Source organism: Bombus pyrosoma, linkage group LG11, assembly GCF_014825855.1.
Source record: "Bombus pyrosoma isolate SC7728 linkage group LG11, ASM1482585v1, whole genome shotgun sequence".
NCBI lineage: Eukaryota > Metazoa > Arthropoda > Insecta > Hymenoptera > Apidae > Bombus > Bombus pyrosoma.
This window is the reverse complement of record NC_057780.1, coordinates 7,470,544-7,487,991: the sequence shown is the minus strand read 5'-3', so window position 1 is coordinate 7,487,991 and position 17,448 is coordinate 7,470,544. Positions and strand designations below refer to the sequence as shown.

The 17,448-nt window shown below is 34.2% G+C and overlaps 3 protein-coding genes and 1 long non-coding RNA gene across 11 annotated transcripts; 2 read left to right on the top strand and 2 right to left on the bottom strand.

Moving 5' to 3' along the window:
- The first annotated feature begins 1,563 nt into the window (after nucleotides 1–1,563).
- Nucleotides 1,564–6,057, top strand: LOC122572848 (cholinesterase). Of its 3 annotated transcripts, XM_043738399.1 has the most exons (9): nucleotides 1,564–1,834; nucleotides 2,015–3,173; nucleotides 3,242–3,432; nucleotides 3,500–3,686; nucleotides 3,751–3,856; nucleotides 4,018–4,213; nucleotides 4,313–4,428; nucleotides 4,616–4,644; nucleotides 4,887–5,102. In XM_043738399.1, exons 1-9 carry the CDS (start codon nucleotides 1,571–1,573, stop codon nucleotides 4,961–4,963), a joined length of 2,325 nt encoding a protein of 774 aa, XP_043594334.1. In that variant the 5' UTR covers nucleotides 1,564–1,570; the 3' UTR covers nucleotides 4,964–5,102. The 3 variants fall into 3 exon arrangements, with proteins under 3 accessions (XP_043594334.1, XP_043594333.1, XP_043594335.1); XM_043738398.1 differs by lacking the exon at nucleotides 4,616–4,644 and having other exon boundaries at nucleotides 4,887–6,057; XM_043738400.1 differs by lacking the exon at nucleotides 4,616–4,644 and having other exon boundaries at nucleotides 4,313–4,438; nucleotides 4,887–5,023.
- Nucleotides 6,058–6,134: 77 nt separating this feature from the next.
- LOC122572352 (armadillo repeat-containing protein 3) lies at nucleotides 6,135–10,184 on the top strand. Its single transcript, XM_043737225.1, is given in 14 exon segments — nucleotides 6,135–6,272; nucleotides 6,353–6,615; nucleotides 6,810–7,134; nucleotides 7,225–7,392; nucleotides 7,474–7,677; nucleotides 7,808–7,970; nucleotides 8,037–8,155; nucleotides 8,225–8,383; nucleotides 8,504–8,719; nucleotides 8,763–8,974; nucleotides 9,061–9,164; nucleotides 9,232–9,386; nucleotides 9,388–9,783; nucleotides 9,900–10,184. Coding segments are annotated over 14 exon segments (2,790 nt in total). The 5' UTR covers nucleotides 6,135–6,251.
- LOC122572851 (protein eiger) lies at nucleotides 10,177–15,017 on the bottom strand. 5 transcript variants are annotated; one of them, XM_043738411.1, is made up of 5 exons: nucleotides 14,875–15,017; nucleotides 13,553–14,761; nucleotides 11,610–12,184; nucleotides 10,918–11,377; nucleotides 10,177–10,788 (listed from the first exon to the last, which is right to left on the bottom strand). In XM_043738411.1, exons 2-5 carry the CDS (start codon nucleotides 13,916–13,918, stop codon nucleotides 10,603–10,605), a joined length of 1,587 nt encoding a protein of 528 aa, XP_043594346.1. In that variant the 5' UTR covers nucleotides 13,919–14,761; nucleotides 14,875–15,017; the 3' UTR covers nucleotides 10,177–10,602. The 5 variants fall into 5 exon arrangements, with proteins under 5 accessions (XP_043594346.1, XP_043594347.1, XP_043594348.1 ...); XM_043738412.1 differs by having other exon boundaries at nucleotides 13,553–14,269; nucleotides 14,411–14,978; XM_043738413.1 differs by having other exon boundaries at nucleotides 13,553–14,269; nucleotides 14,581–14,978.
- A 105-nt stretch (nucleotides 15,018–15,122) lies between these two features.
- On the bottom strand, nucleotides 15,123–17,335 carry LOC122572854. Of its 2 annotated transcripts, XR_006318576.1 has the most exons (4): nucleotides 16,905–17,335; nucleotides 16,188–16,814; nucleotides 15,860–15,971; nucleotides 15,123–15,771 (listed from the first exon to the last, which is right to left on the bottom strand). It is a non-coding gene; the product is annotated as an uncharacterized LOC122572854 (long non-coding RNA). The 2 variants fall into 2 exon arrangements; XR_006318577.1 differs by lacking the exon at nucleotides 15,860–15,971 and having other exon boundaries at nucleotides 16,905–17,333.
- Between the last annotated feature and the right edge of the window lie 113 nt (nucleotides 17,336–17,448).

Genomic DNA, 17,448 nt, shown 5'->3' with positions numbered 1-17,448 from the left:
GATTATTTCCGCGGGAACTAATATCTCCCATCCAGCTCCGGGTAAATCATGAACATATCTCGCAATCTGTATCACGTTGTAGCTGTATATTCAATCAGAGTATCTTTTTAGGTATATGTGATCTACATGCTGATTATATAAATTTCAGTTCTTAATGGACTATGAAAAGTGCAACAAAAGCAACAAAAGTAACAAAATAACGAAGACCAGCTCGAGGCGATTGTAATCGATAGAGAGATTATTCAACGACGAGAGCAACGGTGGAATCGAGGGGGGAATTGTTGATTATCCCATTATTCATGCCTCGGTATGTTATCAATTTCAATGGTACTCAGCGATGATCTGGTTTCACTTGACAGTCAGTTTCAATTAAAGGTATCCAGGAACTACATTGAGGCGGAAAATGTTATATTTATAATTTATATTAGGAAATTTTTTAGTAAGCTTATTAAGTTGTTTAATAATTAACTATATTCTGATATTTAGAAAATGACAAAAAATTAATATGAAGTAACGTTCGCAATGAGTATCACTGTTGTAATCTATCATATTTCAGGTAAAATCGCCGGAAGATAAGCGTATTCCTCGCACGAGCCAGTATGACTGAACTGTATATGTACATGTAGTATGAGTATGAGTATGAGTACGAGTACGAGTACAACTCATTCGTTCACGCGACGGCATACTTGGACGATCACAGGGATCGTAGATCATACTGCTCGATAATTTCAGTATATAACAAGTAAGTATTTATTAGCGCGTGGGCAGTCGATTGCAGCACGTATTTGCACGCGAGAGTAACATTACCGTTCAGTAGACTTTGGATGTAACTCCGAGTAGCATTCGTGTTGCAAATAATATTTTCGAAACATACCCAAATTCGCTATTATGTATCACGCAACTGCAATTCAATCTTATCAGTGAACTTGATTTTGATTAATTTCGCCGATTATTTTCATAAGGTTTCATTCTATGATATCATTTTATATTTATGGTTCGATAGTACATACATCCATAAACATATTCAAAACAAAAAAATTAGTTAGAAGTTAACATAAGTTAACATAAGTTAGTAGAAGTTAACATAAATCTACGAGAAGAAAAGTGTTTAAGGTGAATGATAACGTATCAGTATCGTTGTTACAAGATGCAAAAAATGGATTTCGATGTTTGGTAGTATTAGGAGCGGGAGAAACGATCGCTTTCGAACGTGACAGGCTACAGGGTGTTGGCTCACGCGCGTGTCAGTCTTTCGATTTCGTAAGTAGTACACGTGTGTAATAATTACCACATCCCGATCATTTAACCTTTCTTTTTTGTAATCAAAAATTTGTTTCTAATTAGTTTCAGAGGTGGTTTCCTTTCTCCATGCATGTTTTCGAAGAAAATATAAACGCTGGTGAGATTTTACTTTCATCGCGGCTTTCGCTTTTCTCCGCTTCATCAAGAGTTTCCTGAAAGACCGAGTTCCTCGCATTACTGCGTGCCTGTAGAAGTGTCACGTGTGTATACACACTGACAGACCACACCTGTCTGTTCCTGGTGAAACACCAACACGCATGCGGGCAAGATGGCCGCATATACTTTATACTCGTTGATCGGACGCGTTTGTTTTTATCTGTGCTTCCTCGCAATTACGGTGTTGTGTCAGGAACAAATACCCCCGGGTAGTCGGTATTACAGTCGCGATGGGGTATATGTACCTCAAAACGGACCAGATCACCGAACCGACACTTATGTTTACAAAGATAGAAGGTATGGGTATCGTCCTAGTTACTGGGACTCTGTTTACAGAGGACCCACCAGAGCACCAGATAGTCGGTACCTTTACGAGGTAAAATAATACAAGTAATACAATTCCCCTACTATTTTTTTTTTTACTAGAAAAATTGCGTGATATCTTTTAAAAAGTAATGACACGTGATGATACATTCAATTTAATGATACATTCAATTATATTAATAAATAAATTTGGTAAAAGATTATAATTACAAAACGATTGTCATTTTTTAAGCATACAACTTCAAGACTCCCTTTACCTGGTATATTGGGTGGTTGGCGAGAAGATCTTCAAGGAAGAAAGAGGTCTGATTCTAAAAATCTACCTATAGATGTTACTGTGACCACAACTTATGGACAAGTGCAAGGATTTAAAGTTTATTTATATGATGATCCACAAGCAAGGCATAGGCCCTGGAGTTTACCAGTTGAGAGGGTTACAAAGCATGTTAATGTATTCCTTGGCATTCCTTATGCTATGCCACCTATAAAGGAAGGTCGATTTAAACCACCCAAAACTCATAAAGGTTGGCAATTACTACAAGCTGTTGATTGGGGGCCAGCTTGTCCTCAGCCCAGTGCATATACTGGTGCTACTAAAGGAATCCGTGATGTGGATGAAGACTGTTTATATTTGAATATTTTTACACCATATATTAACTCTGGTTTAGCTAAGCTATACCCAGTAATGTTCTATATTCATGGTGGAGAATTTACTCATGGAGCAAGCAATTTGTTTCCAGCTCACATGTTGGCTGCATTTTATGATGTAGTAGTAGTTTCTATTAACTATCGACTAGGAGCTCTAGGATTTCTAAGTACAGGAGATGAGAATAGCCCTGGAAATTATGGAATTTTGGATCAAGCTATGGCATTGAGGTGGGTGTATGATAATATCAGAGCTTTTAATGGTAATCCTGATGCAATAACTCTTTTTGGACCTGGTGCTGGAGCAGCAAGTGCTGGATTATTAATGGTTGCACCTAAAACCAGAGATATGGTATCAAAAGTAATAGCTCAATCAGGTTCTGCATTGGCAGATTGGGCTGTCATAGCAGATAAGTACAGGGCACAGAATACATCTAAAGTATATGCAGAATCACTAGGCTGTAGCATAGAAAGCAGCTGGAGATTGGTGCAGTGTTTGAAGAATGGCAGATCCTTTTTTGAACTTGGTAATTCTGAATTGAAGCAACACATTGGAATGTTTCCTTGGGCTCCTGTATTGGATACTAATTTCACAGTACCAAGTGACAATTGGTATGAAGATTGGAGAGAAACAGATTGGCGCTTCTTTGTGGAAACACCTGAAGAAAGCATAAAAAGTCATAAGTTTACAGATAACTTAGCATATATGGCTGGTGTAACTACTCAGGAAGCAGCATTCCTTATATGTATGTAATTTGAAATCTTTGTAATCTTATAAATTTTTACGAATTAATAAACATTTTATTCTTCCTAGATAACAATGCTACATTAGCCAAGAATCAATATATTATAGATGCGGAATCATTCGATCAGAAAATTTGGGAACTTGTTCTCCAATACAACTACACACTAAATTCTCAAGGAGTCTATGAAGCTATAAAATACATGTACACATATTGGCCAGATCCGACTAATATTACCCATATTCGCGATCAGTATATTAATGTAAGTTGTACGCGATGTGTATATAATTTGACTTTTTAATTATATGTTAAATTTGTTAAATTTTCAGCTCTTGACTGATTTTCACTATGTTGCTCCTTTTGATAAAATAGCAAAAGCTTTGATAGAAAAACGTGTACCTACATATTTGTATGTGCTAAACACAACTGTAGAAGCATTAACATTACCACAGTGGCGAAGTGTTTCTCACAACACAGAACTTCTTTGGCTAACAGGGGCACCTTTCATGGATGTTGGTAAGAGTACAATAATGCAGAGTTTTTCATTAACAATATAATTGTCAAGTTACTATCTTTTCAGAATTCTTTCCTCAAAAATGGAAGTTGAAGCGTGACATGTGGACAGACAACGATCGCAATATGAGTCACTTTTTCATGAAAGCATATGCAAATTTTGCAACATATGGGTAAGTCTATAATTTTATAACTTTATTTTGTGCTTATATTATTTATAATGTATATATATTATTATTATAATATTATTTATAATGTATATATATATTATTACTATAATATTATTTATAATGTACCTTGTGTCTGCGTAATACATATGTCTTCCTTTTTTTAGAAATCCAACACCATCGCAAATTTTGGGTTTGCATTTTGATGTTGCTAAGCCTGGACAATTACGGTATTTGAACATTAATACTACTTACAATAGCTCAATTTTATTGAATTACCGACAAACTGAAAGTGCCTTCTGGTCTATGTATTTACCAACGGTTATTGGTCGTTTGGTACCTACATATCCTCCAGTTACTGAAGTAAGAACACTATGTACCCCCTTTCATAAAATATTATTAAATAATTTTATAAAATATTCTTAGTATAAATATTCTATTTATTTATGTTTATTATTATAGTATTGGTGGGAGCCAAAAGAACCTCTACAAATTGCCTTTTGGTCTGTTTCCACTGCATGTCTACTGTTAATCGTGCTTTCCGTAGTATGCTGTATGCTTTGGCGCAATGCCAAAAGGTAAGAAAAGGTAAACAGAACCAACCCCATATGACCACATCATTTAACCGCGTAATGCACGAGGGTGATGGTTCTGGCTTCATAAACGCTATAGAAATTGCATACGAAGTTTATACAAGGGAATATAATTAACACAACCTTTAAACATATTTTTCATTAATCTTACCTTTACTTGTAATTCATGCAGCAAAACAAAGGCTGCCAGATTATACGCAGGTAATTAAGATAGTTTTTACATGCAACAGTGTACATATTTCATTGCACAGCTTTAAATATGGACAAGGAACTTCTTGAATTTATTAACAAAAAGAAACAAGTTAATTAGACAGGAAAATCACAATTTTTGGTGATACTACTATGTAGAATTAACTTTTTTATTTTTTAATTATTATTATTAGATAATCACGTTTAGCAGTAGTAAATTCTTTTACTGTCTTTTCTTGTATTCTTGTGTCCAGACAATCTGACCATTACTACAGCGGAGACATCCTCATGGTGCGAGACGACGAACCTTCGGAGGGAATCGAGAATATGACTCGTACTTCGAAGGAGAACATCCACGAGTATCGTGACACACCACCTGTCAGATCTAGGATACCGCGGCAAAATGAATCAAAGCTTCAAGAACGATTGTCGCATAATCGTAAATTTAGTTCTACTCCATCGCTAAGAAGTAATTCCAATATCTCGCTGAAAGATATGCGTTCGGAAGGATTTGTTACCAGTTCACCAAATGGACAACCTAGATTAAGCAAAGCTATAAGCCAGTCCTCATTACCTAAAAGTAAAAGCAAAACACATTTAGTTCAAGGTGTCCCACAAACAGCTGTGTGATATCCTTTTTTGAAGTATTATTTTTCTACCTGCAGCTACTTCATTTATTTTTTTGAAGAAAAGCTAACTTCTAATGTCTAAAAGATGTCTAAAATCAAAAATATAGGTTTTTAAACAATATGTGTTCATATATATGCAAGATGTTTTTTAATATGATTATTTTCAGATATTAAAAAACATTGCACATAGAAAACTGAGGTTAATGTTATAAGACTTGGCTAAACGTTTCATCCGTCCACGATAATGTTATCGTATTAATATTGCATTGTACATATCGATACACATATTTTATACTTTTTTATGTTAATTTTTATCGTTATAAACATCGGTATACGAAATCTATTTTTTACCGAAAGCCATGCACGCCACGATAGTAATATATATTATGTAATAATATAACATAATATAATTACTTTTAGAACAATTTAATAGTTTAAACAATGTAGAGTGTTTTTATATCGTTTTTTTACCATAAAAGTTGCAAATATAATACATGTTAAAATATATTTATGTATTCCGATATATTTATAGTATTAATAGAAAACACGTGTAGTCGTCGAATCGATCTCACTATTACCGATGTTATGATTTCGATAGTATAAGTCTTTTAATATATTCTAGTATTTTACAGTACCTAATATAGAGATATATTATTATATCTCATGCGAGGAAGTTTATGTATTTTATAGTATATAAGATCTCTATCTTTTACGAAAAAGAATATTATACGTACTATTGCAAATGCATTTAAATTAAGAAGTATAAATATATTGTATTAGAAGAAGAACACCGTTAGATTAAGATCTTTCAATTAAAGAACACCGTGCAAGCAACATACGAGCTTTTAAAAATCCTACGAAATTCAATTGCGGCAATATTCGTGTCATACATTTTATTTATTGTATATTATTACAAATATTCAGTGTAGAACTCTATAAATCATGCTAAACATAAATAATTTTTCAACTTCTACTGAGAGATAAAGAAGTATGGGACCAAAACAAGTAAAAGTAAGATTTAAACAATTAAAAATACATATATTCTGTTTCTCCTTCTTTCTTATATATTAAATACTGAAAATTATGTGTAGAAATGTGTATCCAACGGTAAAACACGAGTGGACCGAGAACAGCAAACGAAAAACCAGTTCGACCCTCTCCGTTTAGAGGTGAAATATCCTGGAACAGCAATATTATTGCTGCAATGTCAGGAAAAGCCTATTCTGTTAGCTGCAGCGGCAGCTTTGGCAAAATTTGGTAGCAAATGTCAGGAGAACCTAGAAGTTTTGTTTGATCTTGAAATTGTAGATAGCGTGATACTACTGATTACACATGAGGATTTATTTACACGAAGGTTTATTTTAAGTTCGTTATTCTTTTTCTTTGATTTCTTAATTTTTATATCTTCTATAAAACACATAAAAAGTATCAAAAAAGATAAAAATATAATTATCAATTTTTATATTTAATATCTATAATATTTAATATGTATAAAAGTAATATTTTTAAATGTTATCTAATTGTAATTTTTATAATAAAATAAAATAGATTCGCAGCAAAATTGTTGGCCGAAATGGTAGCCATCTCCAACGTCCGTGATTTCCTGTTGGACACCGAGTATTATATCCCGCATTTCATTAAAGTCCTTATCAACGAACAGGATATCTTCATGCATGAATTCTCTTCCTTGATCCTAGCAGAAATGACTAAAGACATGTTTGGAGCAGCGCAATTACTAAAACAGTGTCAGGATATGAACTTCCTATTCGAAAGACTTCAATCACCAGATCCTGATGTGAAGAAGAACACTATGCAAATTATATATAATCTATTACAAGATCCTGTGGGAGCGAAGGAGATCATTGAGACTAAGGTTCATTAAGATAACAAGTTAAACGATCCATTTTATAAAATTCCTTTCACGCTTGCGAGATTAATTTTGAAAAAACTTGTAATTTTTCAGAATTTTAACATGGAACTCGTTTACGAGCTTTTTAACTCCCCATATACTGAGATACAAAAGCTTGCACTCGATGTAGTGGCCGATCTAGTACGAAGAAATAAAGATGATTATCTGCACGATCACTTTCGGCGCACGAATGGACTTGAAGCTTTATTGAAATTTTTGGATGTAAGATATTCTTGTAACTGAAGAAGGTTCTTCTATCTAGTACTTCTAAGTTTCATGAAGATACATCTTGTACTTATTTAGAACATCGAGTGGGAAGATCTTCATATGGATGCACTCCGGATCCTTCGCTTTGCCTGCGACAATCCCACTACAGTAGAATTGTTCGACGACATCGGCGGTATCAAACAGATATTAAAGTACATAGAAGACACATCACACTCAAAGCTTTTTATGGAAGCTCTGGATATAGCTGTCCGTTTATCACACACGTCTAGGGGCAGAAAAGTAATACATGCAATTTAAGGAAACTAATTTTAAAAATTCATCTAGTTTAGTACAAACTGTAGACGTTTGTGAAACTCACATCTCCTTATCTAATACTATTTGATTTATTGCTGATGCGTTTCTTGTAAAGGCCTTATATACCTATGGGATCGTCGATTATTTATTGCGTACATTAATGGGGAACGTACAAGCTAACATGTATGAAATCAGTTGTCATGGTATCGGTATGATGACTTTGTACAATCAAGCAGCCAAGGAATTAACTGCTAGCAATTGTGTGAAACATGTTTTAGGTAGATTGAAAAAATCAATTTTCTTGAAATCAATACGCATTACAATAATTCACGATATCGTTCCAGATGTATTAAAGAACGAAAATTTGAAATTTTCCGCTAGACAGGCGGCTTTATTCGCTTTAAATCAACTGCTGAAGTGCGACGTGAAGAATTGTCAAGAATTATTAGACATTCACGGACAGGTAATCTTACGCGTCCAAGTAGCGAACTGTTTACTTTAACAAAGAATATTTTAAGAATATTATCCTCAGAATTATTTGTTATGGCTGATGAAACAAACAGGGGGAAAAGTCCCTGTTGAAATTCTGGTTGGAGTCATAGAATGCATCATTACAATAGCAAGAAACCAGGCTTTGAGAGATACTATAATTACGGGAGATATCATCGATGCCATATGTGCATCTTTCGAAGTATACATTTGCTTTAATATATATTTAATTTGCATAATATTTATACGTATGTTATAACTCAACAAAATTTTAATTTTTAAATTGAGGAAAAATTAATTATATAGTTTGTTTGATTAACAGTTGAGCTGTATATCGATGAATGATTTCAAAATCGCTTGCTGTAAAGCTCTGTCCACCATGTGTATCGAGAAGATCGGGAAGCAAGAATTTCTGAAGGCTCAAGGGCCTGAAAGATTATATAATCTATTGTGCGACGTTAAATCGATCCCGATAAGGAACGCAGCCGCCCAATTGATTCAATTATTATGCGCAGATCCGGTTCTGGCAGATACTTTCGTCTCCGCCAGATATTTAAATTAGTGAGGCTAACATGAAATATGTACAGACGCAATTTCATCGTACGATTTACGAAAATGATAATTATAGCATGCTGAACAACCGATCGACGGCGCGAGTAGTTCCTTCATGGGACACATGCATAGAAGTCTTGTTTGACGCGCATCTGCCGATCAAGTTCGCTTTAACTGGACGACTTTCTTTGCATGACATCACACGAGATGGATTTTATGTACTCCGAAGAAACGTCTGCGCGTATGATACTTTTAGAATCTTTATGTATTTTATTTTATACTTCCTTACTTCATTTTATACTTTAATTTTGTCTTAATCTTAACCAGTTTTCCCATATTGGATGATGTTTTCCGATTCAAGTTCTGTCCCTTGGAACCTATCTACGTGGTTAATTGCATTCGTGAGGAACTACATGAATCGAACTTGGAAGGTGAACAGCATTATTTATCTTCCTCTTTCTTCATTAAGTGTAATGAAATTGTTGTTTCTTTTTTCAGAGGGTAAACAAGAAAATACACATACCATCAATAAGAGAAACGTTTTCTTGTCCCAGGCAATATTACATTTAACGATGGATTCCAAATTTTGTCGCCTACAGTGCGATTCATATCTCTATGATTACATAGAATTGTTTAAATGCAAGTTAATCGCCGCGGAGTCGAAAGACGTGTAAGAAAATTATTCTAAGTTTTTCTCCGCGTGAATCCTATAAGTATCATGGTTTTCTATTCAGAGTGTCAAAGACGACACAAGGATTTGTAAATATTAACTACGTGGCCTCGCGTGCTAAGATGCTGGCCAAGTTTGTGGTCCAACAAATGTCAGGTCCGGATCCTCTAATCAGATGCGTGGATCACCAGCTAGAAATTCATTTGAAGGAAATCAAAGAAAGTATAGAAACTAGTGTAATCCCGTTGGGAATGTTGAGAGTTGGTTCCTATCTCGAAAGAGCCTTGCTTTTCAAAGTAATCGCTGATAGAGTACATTTACCAGCAGCTTTAGTACGAGGACAGTATGGAAAAGCCTGGATCGAAATTGCAGTCCCGGAGGTAGAGGATTTTGAGTTTTTATTTCTCTTTGTATTAAGTCTAGATAAAAAATTTTTATTGTTTAGTAACGTTTTAATCCTTATAATTAGTTTCTGAGCTTAGGTTATTTTTATTAGGTGAGAGTCCCAATTGAGGAAGAGACTTTTCACTGTTATCTAAAGAGAGACCTATCTTGCCCAGAAGTTATCACAATCAATGAACCTCTAAAAGAATACCCTCAAAAATACGAAGATTCAAGTCTTACTCCCAAAGATCATTGTTCATCGAATTTCCCAACGAAATTATTAAAACCGAATTTTATCGTTGATTTGATGGACTGTCCCGGAGACTTGTTGCCAATTGGCAGTAATCGTGCCAGATTATACTGTGAAAAAAAATTAACCTGCGATACTGTGTGTTAGAACATGCGTCACAATCGTATCGCAAGATTTATTTTATTCGGATACATCAGTTATAAGATCTTAATCTAATTTTTTTCTCACTTGCACTCTCACTATCTTTGGACTCTGTAGAAAATTGGCGGTTTCAAAAACTGCTTAATAATGAAACGCAAAAATCTTATTTACAGCGGTAATATACATGCATGGGCAGAAATAGATCCATTGGTCTTTAATTAACAAAGTTGACCCGCGTCTATTTTCATTTTAAATATCGACAATAGCTGAAACAAACGCTTTACGGTATCATTGCCGTGATGAACGCTCAATAAATTATTTTTTATTAAAGTAATATAAGCACTTCGTTTTTTAAGAGATTCACTCGTGACAAGCGTATATTAAAGTTTGATTATGATTGTTACTACTATCTTCAAGTAAGCGATCACTGCGATGGCCTTCTTAATTCCCCAAGTTTCACTAGTCCGAAGAAACTGTTTTCCTTGTCGAAAATAGCGAATCTCGGCGAACTGGCCTCTTTGAAAACTAAAACGTCTTGTTTTTTGAGCCGTGTCAGCTGTGCCGAAAAACAGGTCTGGCTAATGTTACGTGAGTGACCAGAGTTATCAATCTACAAACATTAATTATAATCATTTTTTCTTCTTAAGGAAATGCTATAAATACTGAAAGTAACGATAACATTCTAAATATTCAATTTTAAAACTAGATTATCTTTTTTTAGATATGATATTCCTCTTACCATGCATTGAAGAATAGGCCGACCGTTCACCACCAGATGAAATCCAATTTCATCATGATCATCATTGTAATGAATCTGCGCGTAAACTAGATATAATCCTGTTTCGTAAATGGTAACATTCCCGTCATCAGACATGCTAAAGTATTCTCCCATACCAAGATCAGTTACCCAATCACTTGGTTTCCAAGCCTTAAACGTACTACCGCCATGACGAATTCTCCCATTTCCAGCGTAATAGTCTGATCCTGAGGCTTTACTCCGATCTCCATCAAAATGAATAGCAACTATTTTTCGAGAGAGATTCATATTCTTTCGAAATTTGTGAGAAATCTTTGCAGAATGGTTCGTGACACCTTGCACAGTAAACTTGTTATGTTTCGAAGGAGATGCGTCGGTGGTATCTAAAGACGAGTGGGTATTATATTTCTTTGGTGGATGCCTACTAGAAACGACAATAGACCTGCGAGAAACAAACAAACGAAAGTGCTTGAGTCATTCTTACGTTCTATTAAAAGTATTGAACAATATTTTCTCGCTTTGAATTTGTATATTGATATAACTAAATTTAACTTAACTTTACAATAACATTAAATATTAGTGGTTCATGAAATTTTCAGCAATTTCTAATATTAAATTCTTATTAATTTCTAGGTAAAATTTTGTCTACTATATTATAAAATATTGTAACTAACGTGTTTTGTTGGTCATCAATGCTTCTGTCATCCAACATCTCTTTAGAACCAGAATTAGAAGCGACCGTTCCCTTCGTGTGATTCTTAGGAGAATGTCTTCTGATAAATGATCTCTTAGAATTATGGTTTTCTTCGTCAATCGATCGTTTACGCTTCAAGCTCATCTTCCAGTTCAAAAAATGATCCTTTACATTATCTGTACCTAATACATCTCGCTTTCGTTTAGTATTATTTTCATGATTCTCCAATTTCCCTTCCAGAACCTTCTTTTCTTGATGACGCTCCCGATCCACGTTCTTGTAACTCTTCATCGATTCTTGATTATATTTGACCTCGATCTTGTGCGCTGTTGCTAACTTCAATAATGTTTTATCTGCACTGAGCTCTGGTGGAGAGGGCACAGGAGCAATTGTCGACGAGAAATCAGGGATATCGGACGTCCTAGCACCGAATACCGGAGAGTAATCGTGCGAAGAAAACGTGTCATCATCATAATTTGAGTCGTAATCCGCATTGTCGATATCTGCTTCGTCTGGATCATCATCATCATCATCATTGTACATTTCGGTGTACAGCTGTGAACAGACAATCATTATCACTGAAGTGAATAGTTAATGTTTAATGATATCTATTATATCGAAGAATGTTTATCTTTATACTTTAAAATAAGTTTCTTATACGATATAAAAATAAATATATCTATCAGTATTTTCAAAGAAGAAAGAATCTTAGATGCTGCATCGATTAGAATGTTTACGTATCTTATAATAGGCGCAATCAATGTATATGCGTTGAATATCCACCATTATGTAACGCGATGATGCCTTACATCATGAATCGAATGGGCATCAAATTCTGCGTAGAATTACATAATTTACGTAATGACTTTTCTATTGCATGACTCCTCGATGTCAATGTGAATCGTCGAACAGGTCATCGAATCATTTTGTACCCGTGCACGCGCAAGCACGTGGTTCGTTCTTTTATCTACGACCTTTAATGTCACCGGAGACCGATAACCTGATTTCTTTTATTATCCTCTTCATGTAACGCGAGTCTATTAAAGGAGAGCCATTGCAAGGTTATCATATAATTAATATCAATATAGCGAACCTTAGTGACGTTTCTGATACTGACTAATGTAATACAATTTGTTTATTTGATTTGATTTTTGGTCTATTTTTCTTCATTTTTCCTATAACGGAAGAAATATTTAATTTTACTAAAATTAGATCAGTTAGAATAAATATTAATTTAGAAAATGCTTGTTACTGTTATAAATTAGTGTTCATAAGATGATTCAGTGGTTCAGAACTTTAATTGTGCTTCTTAATCCTCATCTTGTTACCTAAATCACTTAAACAAGAACTTCCTGTTTCTGTTAAGCATTTTTTGGGAAGATATAAATTTCTCTATTTTCACTGGGATGTGTTATAGCATTATCTAATTATTTGTTTGTTGATAATTCTTATCATCTATCTTGAATTAGGAAATGTATGCCTTAGAAAAAGGTAAGAAAGTTATAAGAAAAGGGAAACTTCTGAAATGAGATATAAAGAAGCCTTTGTGTAAAAATAACTAGAAAAAATTATTAGAACCTTGGATATTTTGGGTCCAGAGATCCGAGAATCGTCAGGGCTATTATAAATAACGGTAAAGATGCCTTCGAAATGCATAAACGAATTTCTTGTGTTCACTGTTTCCAAAGAGGACTTCAAATGACGTGAATCTTAGAAAAACTATTAAACTTAAGGAAGAAGAAATTATTATTCTATCAAGATATTCTTTGAAATCTTAATTTTGTAATCCGAATCTCTAAGATCAAGTTCCAATCTAAAAGTAATGTAAAAGATGAAAGAAACGAATTACACATAGTACCTGAGTAATTCTTTAACCACGTGATACTCTCATTCTTCTCCATTTACTTGTAAAAAAACCATTACCTGTTCTTCGAAGGCTTTTAGTTCATTCAGTAGATCTTCTTTCACGAAGCGATGTTTCAAACTCTCTACACTTCGTTTTAGCTCTTCGATTTCCCGAGCATTGATCAAAGAACAATGGAACTTCCAACTTTCGAGACTTAGGCAGAGAAGAGCAATTAACAGAGCCGTCGCACTTAAAATCGTATTTCTATTCGGTCGAAATCGATGTTTGTTGAAGCCTTGTTCAAGGTCAGACGGAGAAATGCTTAGGTTTTCTCTGAAAACGCTAAGGAAGGATCGCGTTTCTTCTTTCACGTGTACGTCGTTCATCAGTTTCTGCTTCATCCTTGTAACCTTCGAGTCTTCTTCAGATAACATGGAAGTCATTGTATGAAAAAAAAAGAAACTGGACGCAGAGTTAGTCGTTAAGGTTAATTATAAAAATCTAAATTACACTGCACTTTGTATAAAGTATTATTGATGCTGTGCTTTTCTCCTTTTTCTATATTATTAGCTTTCTTAGTTCAGAGAATAATAAACAAAATCACACACAGCGTTCATGGTTTTTCAGTATAAACAATGTTACTACGATTCACAATGCACGCGAATTTCTGAAGCGTGTTGAATTTCTTCCCGCGTTATCATCATATTATTTTATCGCCGTGGTGACATAATTGCTCCAAGAATTTGACACAGTTGAAAAGAACGCTTCTCTTCTATCTTCTAACTTCTAACCCACTGTAATTGAAACAAACACCACAAAAGGCACCAATTAATTAAATTACAAATTTTAACAGGCTTATTAGGTCCATTGAGGCAATAGTTTCAATATTTTTCTTCCTTTATTTATGTTTCTTAATTGAATAACCAATATTGCACCTAATTCCACAATTTCAGAAGTTTCCAATGATCTACGACATTAAGTGGCCCGTGTGTATATCCAGTGCTGACCCTCTTTAAAACCTGTCCAGTGGGTTTTTTCCTCTCTAGAAAACCTCGAGCAGGACCACAGGCAAGAGTAGTCAAGATTCGACCCTTTAGTTCCTTACCTACATTGGCCTTTCTTTCCTTCCTTCTGTAGCTTGACGTTATTCTCCTTTTGTTCTTCTCTACACGACCTGTGCCTCCGACGACCTACGTTCCTTTATCTAACTGATCTTCTCAATTCTATCTTCTTATTTCTTTTATTTTTAGCCTTTTCACTTCTTTGATTCTTTGAATTCTTTCTTTCTGTGTGATGAATAATAAAATGTAATAAGTCAAGAAACTCTGAAGTAATATTTAGGGTAAACGATGATTTGATTGATTGGTAAGTTTGATTTTTTAATAGAATTGATCATTACTGGAGAGGAAAGATATGGAGTTTGTTCGTGAAGACCTGAGGCAGATGAAGAAACGACCAGTGTTGCTTGACAGACTCAATCGTACTGGCTGGAAGGAACAGAAAGCGTTCGAGTTTATCGCGGCAGCGCCTCTGGATCTTATTGTCAGTGGCGTAGATCAGTGAATCGGAGATGTAGCTTCCATCTCCAATGTTTCAATGTTAAATTGATCATTATTATTCATCATCATTATTTCTTTTATTTTTAACGATCAATCACAAACTTATCAATATATAACTATTACATCTAATCATAAGCTGTTTGAATGATAATTGAATGTCCTGCGGTATTATTACACGTAAATTACTAATATGTATTTCTAAAAAAATATTTCAAATTTCTACTGCATTAGACAGTGGAGTACAGAAAGATACTATAATAAACAAACTTCCTTAGAGGTATAATAGAATTTAAAAAAGGCCTTTCTTATTATTAATTATCGTATAACACACATTTTAATGCTATTAATTATTACCTTAAACATTGTCAAGGAAAATGCTTATCAAATAGTTAGCTATTATATGCATGTGTTACACAGGACGCTCAACCGTATTAAAAACAGTCGATCAAACTTGAAGCTTACAATCAATATACTTCCGAACAGTAATTCGATCGTGTATATTACAATATGTTATATAAACACATTCTGCAATATTGTTTATCTCGAACGAACGTTTGAATGGTCAAGGACTGGAATGGTTTCCCATATGACGTTCCACGAAAAAGTCCTCTAGCGTGGAATTTTATTGTCAACGGGCTTCACATTATTGTTACAACCAGATATCTCCAATTCCGACCTCATTTGACGACCCGGAATCATTGAATTTGATACTTGCTGGCTCTAAGAACAGCCTCCTCCTGTGAAAAAACGTCGTGAGAACGAATCGAAGGAATTTCTTGGGGAAGTTACAGATCTCGTTTCGTTTCAATGAAGATTATCACTCACAGGTTATCGTTATCAGTAATCGAGCAGCGTGTTAATAACACAGGAAGTAGATTATAACGGCTGACATGTAAACTGTCTTTTGGTTTCGAAGAAATCAATATTGGTAATGATCCTGAAGATTTTGAGATGGAGTGAATTTAAAATGAACTGAATTATCATTATGAAAATTAGTAATTTTAAAAAAACAAATATAATGTTTATTTTCCTTTAGTCATCGAATTTGTACAAAAATAATAATAATGATAACAATGTCATCCTTAAAGTTCCTATAATTATTAATATATTAATAGTTGATGAAAATAACTGGTATTCTTAGAATCTAAATTACCTGAATTAACCGACGTTTCATTGTAATTAGACACGAATTAAGATGAGGTACGTTAATGTCATGGAATATCAAGACGCTTTGTTCATACTTCCGATAAGAAAATTTCTTAAGAATCTCCAGAACATATTCGCAACATCTGTGTATCATATCATATCTTGTAAGTGTCATCACTGGTGCATTTCGTTCCACCATCGTCATCCAAATTCCGTTCTCATAAATTAATATCTTTCTATCGATCTTATCTTTGTTACTTAAATATTACAATTATACATATACGAAATATTCGCAAGAAAATTGATTAATTCTCTTTGTGAAGAAAATTATCATATTATTCTTTATGTCGATTTAGGGAAACAGAATGTGGAACAGTTTCACGTTACATTCTTAATAATGATGTTATCAGAAATTCCAGCAGTCACGGTCCTAATTAATCATCGTGTTCCAAGTATGTAATTGAGCCGATTCGTGTAGGAAGATGACAAAATTCGAGATATCTGGATCAATTTACGACTGATGAGCCGAAGCGTGTCGTTCGTGGCCTGCCAATTATTTAATCCACCCTTTCTCCTCGTTTAGTAACTGCCTACTCGCTGTTTCCATGGATTTCTTACACACTGGTCACGAGATCTGAATCACGAGAAAAGAAAATTCAATTATGGAGAGCAATTTAGAACGTGACAAAGGAAAAATGATAAAAAGAAGATTCAATATACACACATGTTTTATACTTCGTTGGGGAACGACCTCTACTTCTTGCATTAACGAAGTATTACATATGTGATGTATTACACGCAATAATCGCATCAATTGTTTTCCCACACATGCAACGAAATTGTTATTAACTAGCTGCCGTTTAAACCTCCCCCAACAGAGATGATGTGAATCAAACCCAGCAAAGATGACATGAAACTCTGGTTACGATTTCGTCGATCGACGCCATTGCATTAATCCGGAGTAACGAAACTACTTGCTAAATATAGCGGAGAAATATGTGCAATACAAAGAAAGAAATGTTCTACCAGCTAAAAATTCTCAGACTTTCGTATGAAGCGCCAGTTTGTTTTTTATTCATCATTTGCGCTCATACGCATGTTTCGTAATTATATATGGAAAAACAAGAACTGAAATGAAGTTTAAATCATATTTTTAAATTTTTAATAAGATCAGAGTATTTATACATATAATTGTAATAATCTGATATCTTTTAAGGAAGGTTCTAATCATTGAGGAAATCTTTACATTTAGAAACACAACTCTGAAT